General features: G+C 33.1%; 1 protein-coding gene across 2 annotated transcripts; it reads right to left on the bottom strand.

Moving 5' to 3' along the window:
- LOC105172103 (pelargonidin 3-O-(6-caffeoylglucoside) 5-O-(6-O-malonylglucoside) 4'''-malonyltransferase-like) lies at positions 5,851-8,877 on the bottom strand. 2 transcript variants are annotated; one of them, XM_020697181.1, is made up of 2 exons: positions 8,857-8,877; positions 5,851-7,423 (listed from the first exon to the last, which is right to left on the bottom strand). In XM_020697181.1, exon 2 carries the CDS (start codon positions 7,390-7,392, stop codon positions 6,073-6,075), a length of 1,320 nt encoding a protein of 439 aa, XP_020552840.1. In that variant the 5' UTR covers positions 7,393-7,423; positions 8,857-8,877; the 3' UTR covers positions 5,851-6,072. The 2 variants fall into 2 exon arrangements, with proteins under 2 accessions (XP_020552840.1, XP_011091743.1); XM_011093441.2 differs by lacking the exon at positions 8,857-8,877 and adding an exon at positions 7,539-7,651.

Genomic DNA, 9,743 nt, shown 5'->3' with positions numbered 1-9,743 from the left:
AACTCGCTACCTGATCAACCTCCAATTTCGTATTGATAGACCTCATCTCCAGTAGCAATGTCTGATCGTGACTCCCCAAATTGGCTAATGTACTTGAACTCTTTCTACTCAAGGCATCTGGTACCACGCTTGTTTTCCCTAGATGGAAGTCAATAGTGAAATCAATATCCTTCAGCAGTTTTATCCATTTTCTCTGTCTCAAATTCAATTCCTTCTGTGTCAAGATATATTTCAAACTTTTATGGTCAGTAAGGATTTGGAAATTTTCTCCGTACAAATTATGTCTCAAGATCTTCAGTGCATGCACAATCGCGACTAACTCTAAGTCATGTGTGGGATAATTTAATCATGGTTCCTCAATTGGCGGAATGCGTAAGCAATTACCTTTTCATTTTGCATTAACACACATTCAAAATCTTGTTTAGAAGCATCCGTATACACTATATATATCCACCGCTACCAGACGGCAACACCAAAATTGGAGTGGAGGTCAATCTTTTTATCAACTCATCAAAACTTTGTTGGCATTGTTCCGTCCACTGAAATTCTATCCCTTTTCTCAGCAGTTGGGTCAGAGGACCGGCAATTATAGAGAAACCCTCAACAAACCTCCTATAATATTCAGCCAACCCTAAGAAACTTCAGACTTCAGTGGCATTCTTTGGCACTCTACATTCCATAATAGCCTGTACTTTTCAAGGGTCAGGCATAACCCCATCACCAGATATTACATGCCCAAGGAAAACCACTTGATTTATCCAAAATTCACATTTGCTTAACTCAGCATATAACTCCTTCTCTTTTAAAATCTGTAACACTATCCTCAAATGTTGCTCATACTCTTCTCTATTCTTCGAGTATATCAAGATGTCATCTATAAAAACAATAACGAAGTAATCAAGATATTCCTGAAATGTACGGTTCATCAACGCCATGTATGTCGCTAATGTATTTGTTAACCCAAAGGGCATCACCAGAAATTCATAATGACCATAACGAGTACGGAAACTTGTCTTCGGTATGTCATTCTCTGCTATCCTCAGCTGTCAATACCCAGACCTCAAATTGATTTTTGAAAATATTGTAGCTCCCTTTAACTGATCTAGCAAGTTATCAATCATCGGCAATTGATATTTATTCTTCACTGTTACCCTATTTAATTGGCGATAATCGACTTATAACCTCATACTCACATCTTTCTTCTTCACAAACAGCAGTGGTGCTCCCCAGGCGAAGTACTCTGTCTGATAAATCCTTTCCCCAACACTTGTTCGATTTGTTTTTTGAGCTCATGTAATTCCACTAGGGCCATTCTGTACGGCGCAATAGAAATTGGGACAACTCCTGGGAGAATCTCTATGGCAAAATCCACTTTCCTATACGATGGTAAACCTGGTAAATCATCAGGGAATACTTTAGGAAAGTCTTTCACTATCGGGATTCCCTGCAATGTGGGATTGATCCTCTCGGTATCTACTACATGGGCTAAATACACCTCACAACTTTCTAACATCAATCCTCTTGCCTTTATGGCTGATATTACACAAATTGTTACTACCTGACTATCCCCTACAAATATTATTTTCAATCGCTGGAATATTCGATCATCACTTCCTTTTTATAACAATCAACTATTGCTTTATGTTGTGATAAACAATCCATCCCCAAAATCAAATCAAACTCTTTAAAATCTAGCACTACAAGATCTACAGGTAAATTTACATCTCCAATTCTCACTAAACTCACTTTCCTAACACTGTTTACTACCACACCCCCTCTGATGGGCAAATAAACTATAAAATTATATCTTAACGGGCTATTCTCTCTTTGTATTTTAAATGCAAGTTCGGATGAAATATATAAATGTGTAGAGTCAGGATCAATCAAAACATAAGCCTCAAAATAACAAAATCGTACCTGATATTACGACATTCATGCTGGGGCTTCTTCTCTAGTCATGTTATTTATCCTTGCTTGAGCCTGCCCCTAAGTAACTTGTGCTCCAATCCCCCTCATACTGCTACGAATAGTGTGGCCACTATCTCTGTTGTCAGTTCCTCTACCTCTGCCTCTCTCAGGTCCCCTGCCACTACTCCCATAATTGGTTTAGCTCTAGGTCCTGCTAGCAACACTTCCAACCACACCTATAGTCTGACTAGAACAATTCCTGGCTATGTGTCCTCTACTTCCACAACGATAACAGGTCTTAGCTATATCATCCCATCACAAACATGGCCCTTGATGTTGTCTTCCACAGGTACAATAGCTTAGAGGGAAAACTGGTCCTCGGTCATAACTCTGTCCAGCTGCCCTTCCCGATCCAGTAGAAAGCGTAGCAAATGAACTGTGTTGGAACGAACCTCTGTTAAAGCTCATGGATCCATCGAAACTCTATCCACTACTTTCTCAAAAAATGGGACCACCGCGTGTAAAGTTTCCACTTCCCGCTGAGAATGAGCGGTCGGTTCCCCTCTTGGTCAACCTACTCAATTGCCCTATTGTATACGTTGATTTGCTCAAACCTTTCCCTTTCTTCTTGTCCTTAATTACTGCTTCTTCTACCCGGACCGTTGATTCAACAAGAGTTTTAAAATTTATAATTCTGACTGCGAGACCTCTTTTGATCTCCGGTCGTAGCCCTTGCTCAAAACGGTAACAACGATCCTCCTGCGTCGCTATTGCTTCTGGTGCATACTTGGCTAGTTCCGCAAAATGGAGTTCATATTCTACCACTGTCTGATCATCCCCTTGCACTAAATATAGAAACTCCATCCTCTTCCTATCTCCGTACATCTTGGGTTTGTATTTATCATCAAACTCTTTCTGAAACTCAGCCCAAGTTATTTCTCTTGGCTCATATCCCCTCTTTACAGACCTCCATCAAATCAAGGCATTAACCACGAACAAAGAAGCAACGTACTTAAGTTGATTCTCTAGAGTACAATTTACTAAGTTCATCACATCTTCGACGTACTTGACTAGATTTTCTCAGCAATCTCGGGATCTAGGTGTACCCTCAAATTCTGTAGCTCACATCTTTCTGATTCTTTTATAATTATGATCAATTGTAGGAACTACTGGTGCTGGCACTACTCCACTGACTCTTCCTTGCTAACTACTGGATTAGCACGTGCACCTTGAGAAGCTATCCTACATTAAACAATTCAATCATTAGGCACATCTCACAATCAATCTATTACCCTAGAAACATAGACCTACTCTAATACTACCCAATGTAGCACCCCCTACTCTGATACTACCCAATAAAATATTATACTTATAATCAATATATATAGAATATTAAAAACTCTAAATAAAATATTATATAATATTTTAATATTTTCCACCAATATTTCAGCATTTCACTTATTTTAAGTCCAAACCCCTGTTCTGTTTCTTTGAAATAACTACACTTTTTAAGCTTCTCAGGTATATATTTAATTTATTACAACCTCATAAGAATTCATTTAATCAAACCCCTTATATATTTATAACTATCATTTTTAATAACATTCTTAAATTAGATTATCATTAAAACCTCATTTTGCCTCTTTAATAACATAATATTTCTTGAATATAATTTTTGAAATATTTCTACAATTTTATATCAATTTATCGTTGCTATATAATTTAACTAAACAACAATACATAGAATTATGTATTTTGTTAATCATTCCAATGGAATTGTCTAAATTAGCTGTAATAATAATTAAATATAACAAACCTAATAATTTAATTAACCAACTATATCATTTTAATATCAAATGTGATATTTACTTAGACACTAATTTAAATAGCCAAAATCGTAAAATACTCCGGTTAAATAGTACATTACTCAATATAAACTATTTTTAATAAACAGACTAATTATAATATTAAAATTATATTAATTCAAAAAAATTACAATTAAATGTAAAAATGTAATAGTATATATTTTTTTGTACAATTGTAAAAGTACATTGAAGTATACAATTATTCTTGACAACCCGGTACCGGCACATTTGATTGTGTAGAAGAATTTATTTGTTGGGATTGTTGCCTTACACGCGTTTGCGCCCAATCCATCTCGTTGTGAATACATGATGTTTGAAATCGAGTCGCGGTTTTATAATAATAATATTATAATATTTAAAAAAAATTATATTAATATATTTTTTTTTATTTTTTTATAATAAAAAAATAATTAACTCTTTAAGTGAAGGTTGACCTGTGGCATCGTCAGCCTTGTTTATTACAAACCACGACATGTCAATTTTTTTAAAAAAATAATTTTTTAATTCGAAACCACGACTCGTTATATTTTTATTATTCTATTTAATTAAATTATATTAATATAATTTTTTTATTTTTTTATTAATAAAAAAATAATTAACCCATAGATGTGGCGCATGTATTTTACTTTAACTTCATAAGTATGAAATCTTTATCAAATATTTTCTGCACGTTCAAGAGATAGTACTTGGGTTGGAACCTTGATCTTAATCAATGAAAGATACAGCTGGATCTGCCATTATATTCAATTCAAAAGTACATGTACTTCTCTCCATACCATTTAAAGTGAAGCAACAGTTTCTCCTCTTATAGAACATCCAGAAAACTAATAAATTAACTACACACCATATCACTTTTAGTTTTTTATGTATGGCACTTTTCACATTTTTATTATTAATTCATATTTATATCTATATCTATATATTAGGAACGATTTTTAACATTATGCTACAGTGTCCGTCGCAAATTAGAACTGTTACACATAAACCGTTCTTAAATATTTGTAATGCCATTTATAAGGACAGATGTCTAATCGTTCCAAAAATCGGTCCAAATTAATTCGATCACTTGCAAACCGTTCCCAAACAAAAAAAAAAATTCTGCCACAAATTCCATCTTTTTCTGTGCTAATTGACAACGATCAACTTATTTAAAAATGACTTTTAAATAAATATATGTCCTCTCTTTTTTTATCTTGGACTCTGACTCTGGCTCTGTTGAAGTGATCGAATAGTACAGATATTTTTGTTGCACTAAATTAACAATCTAACTCTAACTCACCGTATCGTTTAAAATTAAAGACTCAATTACAATATTTTTTTTCTCAATTTTAATATAATTGATGGAACGAAAACAAGTTGCATTTATAAAGAAAGAAAACAAATCAAATAAGGAAAGAAAAATATAGCCTCTTAAGAAAAGTTTGAAATCAAACTTACCAAATCATTGTAATTCGACAGATTACGAAAATACCCACAGTAGACAAATTATAGCCATATAATGGGTGTAGGTGAGGGACGAAATTTTATTTTACCTTCACCTGCCCTAAATAGTATAATTTTATAATAGTATAAATACCCCCATTCATTTGAGAATGTGGGGGAGAAATCAATTATAAGAATTTTAGTGTGAAGCATATCGAATCACACCCAATAACATAAGTTTAGTCAATATCGTTCTTTGGCGATATGTGATGGTGTACAAAATCGTAGAAGGTGATATTTTATACAATTGCAAGAAAGATGGCAGAAAATAACAAAAAAATAAACATATTATGAGAAATTTGAATAAGAAAAATCAACTGATAAAATAAAGACAAAAAATATATATTGATTGATGAGATTGAAACATATCCAATTTTTAGCTATATATTTTGCATTATAAAGTATAAAACATATTCATTACATTTGAATTTTTTTTCTTTTCTGAAAGATGGTGGTTTCTTTATTTATATTTGTGTTTTTGTTTGGTTATAAATTTCGTTAAAATTTATTTAAAAGGTAGAGACTATTATAATGTATTTAAGAGATGAGGAACCATTTAAGAGATAAAGGAGTAAAGTGAAATGAAAAGTAAAAATGAGAGACTAATTAAGAGATTTGACATTATTTGATACACAACCACATCACAAGATAATCATCAAACTCACGCAATAAACAAAGCAATTACGACAAATCATGGAAACATGCAACATCTCATAGAGAAGTGCTTTATCAAGTAAACTTATTGCAGTAATAAGCTGCTTATTGACATCGAAGAAAATAGAACTTCAAAGACTGATGGAATTTTGGTCCAGATCTTTTAGCCTGATGACTGTGTTGTAAGCATTCGAAGATCCTCATCCCGTTCGAAATACGCCATGTCCGACTCATGCAAGTAAACCCACGCTTCAATCCCATCGTTGTCTTTGGTGTTCATTAGAATGATAAGATCTCGAAGCGGCACATCGGCCAAGCATACCCACACGGGTTTCCCGAATCCAAAATCAAGTTCATACTCTCCGAATTTAGACCAATCAGTCACCCATATGACCTTGTAATCAGGTCCAGAGGCCTTTTGAGCTGCATCGAAATAACTATCAACCAAAACCCATTTTCCAAACTCTCTGTCACTCAATATTCTTGCACAGTCTTTGACTCCCTGAACAATGGCCTCCCGCATCTTTAGAACCATGCCAAGATAATTCTGTTGCATTTCATTGCTTTGGTTTGAAGTCCAATCCAAGTATGATAAGGAAACCCACGTTCCACAAGAATACTTCGGCACAGGCGGAACAGTCCGTTCTCTGACGTTGATTGCCTGCGCAATCAGCGAGGCTCTCGACTTCCCATGTTTTGCCCTGTCCGCACGCAAAAGAGCCTGGGTTAGTATTGTAGAAACCACTACCACCCTGGATGGCGGGCGTTCGGTTCCAGTTGATTTCCATTCAGTACTTATGCTCTCCCGCAGTTTGGATATGGCATTCTTGTCGAACACAAACCTCCTGCTCACAATACGTTTGTCCCGAGTTCTCGACACCTCAAATTGAAGTGGTGCCTTGTTCTCCGACGGGAAGTATATAGAAGGGAGAGTGAAATCGGGACAAATTACCAATCCCCCATCCGTAGAAGCGTTGGCCCAGGCCATGAGTAATATGCCTAGTGAGCATGAATCGAAAATCCTGTGTGAAGCGCATATGCTGACGGCCAGGCCCCCGCAATGAAACTTGTTGATCTGGACTGCTAGCATTGGGTCGGTCGGCTCGTCAGTTGCGCCTATTTCTAGTGGGAGGAGGTGGTTGATCTGCTCGGATTTCACCTCAGCGCCAATGAACTGATGGAGTGAGCAGTCGACTTCTGCTACTGAGAACTCCGCACCTTCATCGTTGCACTCAACACAGTGTTTTTCCTTGTTGTATCGTCCCGCCAATGGGTAAAAAAGGGGTAAAACTTGGGACAGTGATTCTTCTAAGGAGATTATATGCTTGCCATTAACAGCATGATCAGATTCAAAATAGAGGATGCGAATCACATGCATTGATGGGTTGAGTTCGTCTATTATAGATATCTTGTGGGTGCGGAGGTCTGAGGGAGTTGGTTTGCATGGCTTTATCAGCTTTCGGCTAATGACATCGACCTTCATGATTGTTTCTTGTTTGAAACTCTGATTTTTTCTGCATTTCAACCATAATTAGGATAACAAAAATCACAGATTAATGTTCGTATTATTATACAACAAATTGAAAAATTGGATATCCGTAATAGGAAGGGGCAAGAGAGAGCAACTACCTGCAGTGGAAATTATAGAATGGTAAAAGGAAGATTGCTGCGGCTATTGGGAAGGTCAGAAGATCATATATAGAGCCATTCTGGAAGGGCTGGCCAACTTTTCATGCACTAAATTGCATTAAACTCCAATCAGTTTTTTTTTTGCAATTCAATCAATATAAGGACAAAATACATGTTTTCTAAAAATTTTTGCAAAAAAAAATCTTTTGTTATGATAATAGCTTAAAAGCTCCTCTGTGTTTTGTAAAACTCAACAATAAACACCCATTTTGTTAGTAATTAATTGAAGCTGTATTACACGCACTCTTTGTGCATGTGGGGGTATTTTTTTAATTATTTTTTACCTTTATCTTAGGTAACTTTTACTTAAATGCCCTTTTTTATTTTTATTTTGTTTTTGCACTTTATTATAAAAATTAAAATATTAAATTTATTTAATATTAAATTTTAAATTAAATTATATTTAAATTTAAATAATTTTATGATTGTTAATTTATTCAATCTAAAATTATTTTTAATTAATTAAAATATATATTTAATTATAATAATTATTATGACACATTTATTACAAGCACATACGACAAATTGTAGCAATTCCACCGATATTAAGGTAATCTAACAAATAGTCCAGAAGTAAATATATAAACAATCAATATATAAAATCCATATATATAAATATAAATTCAAGTTCATAATCACATCTAAGAAATCAATATATATACAATACTACACATATAATTATATATATAAATCAATTAGCTATACTTACCTTAAATTTCAAAATTTTTCGATTTCACAAGGGACTGCTCAACCTTCTACTTTGTCGTCACGTCTTATAATGAAATATTATACTTATAATTAATATATATAGAATATTATAAACTTTAAATAAAATATTATATAATATTTTAATATTTTCCACCAATATTTTAGCATTTCACTTATTTTAAGTCCAAACCCCTATTCTGTTTCTTTGAAATAACTACACTTTCTAAACTTCCCACGTATATATTTAATTTATTACTATCTCATAAGAGTTCATTTAATCAAACCCCTTATATATTTATAACTATCATTTTTAATAACATTCTTAAATTAAATTATTATTAAAACCTCATTTTGCCTCTTCAATAACATAATATTTCTTAAATATATTAGGATAACAAAAATCTGATTGTTTCTTGTTTGAAACTCTGATTTTTCCTGCATTTCAGCCATAATTAGGATAACAAAAAACACAGATTAATGTTCGTATTATTATACAACAAATTGAAAAATTGGATATCCGTAATAGGAAGGGGCAAGAGAGGGCAACTACCTGCAGTGGAAATTATACAATGGTAAAAGGAAGATTGCTGCGGCTATTGGGAAGGTCAGAAGATCATATATAGAGGAACTAGCAACAATTATTATTGTCATTTCATGCACTAAATTGCATTAAACTCCACTTTTCTCGTGTCAGCAAAAAATCTTATCTCAATCAGTTTTTTGCAATTCAATCATTATAAGCACAAAATACACGTGCTCTAAAAATTTTGTAAAAAGAAACTTTATGTTATTAGAATAGGTTAAAAGCTCTTTGTACATGTGGGGTATGTTTTAATTACTTTTTACCTTTTTCTTAGGTGTTTTTTATTAAATGTCCTTTTTTATTTTTGTTTTCTTTTGTATTGTTTTGAAAAAATTAAAATATTAAATGTTATTAAATTTATTTAATATTAAATATCAAATATTAAATTAATTATATTTAAATTCAAATAATTTTATAATTATTAATTATTAAATCTAAAATTATTTTTAATTAATTAAATGTATATTTAATTACAATAATTATTTATTAGAATTCTTCTTAATTAGCTAAAATATTTAATTATTATAATAATTTCAAATATTCTTAATTAACTAAAATATATCTTAATTAATATAATTAAAATTAATTTAAAATTTTTTAAAACAATTGAACGATTTTCCCCCTTTTTCACCGAAAACTTATTTCTAAGTTTTCGACGCTGTCCGGACGGGTTTTCGATGGTCAATTGTACCATTTGAATCCTCTATTCAAGACGAATATTTTTATACTTTCAATTTGAGTTTTCATCGATCGAAGAGACTGAGCTCTATCCATGGCCGCCGAACATGTTTGCCGTCGATTGATTGTCGTCCGATCAAATCTCAATCTCAAACCACCACCATCAGGCTCGTCTC

Source organism: Sesamum indicum, linkage group LG10 (assembly GCF_000512975.1).
Source record: "Sesamum indicum cultivar Zhongzhi No. 13 linkage group LG10, S_indicum_v1.0, whole genome shotgun sequence".
Classification (NCBI taxonomy): Eukaryota; Viridiplantae; Streptophyta; class Magnoliopsida; order Lamiales; family Pedaliaceae; genus Sesamum; species Sesamum indicum.
The sequence above is the reverse complement of the archived record's forward strand: the minus strand, read 5'-3'. Positions and strand labels throughout refer to the sequence as shown.

What these genes read in the sequence shown, in the direction of transcription:
- LOC105172103 (XM_020697181.1), bottom strand. Translation starts at nt 7,392, where the DNA reads ATGAAGGTCGATGTCATTAGCCGAAAGCTGATAAAGCCATGCAAACCA.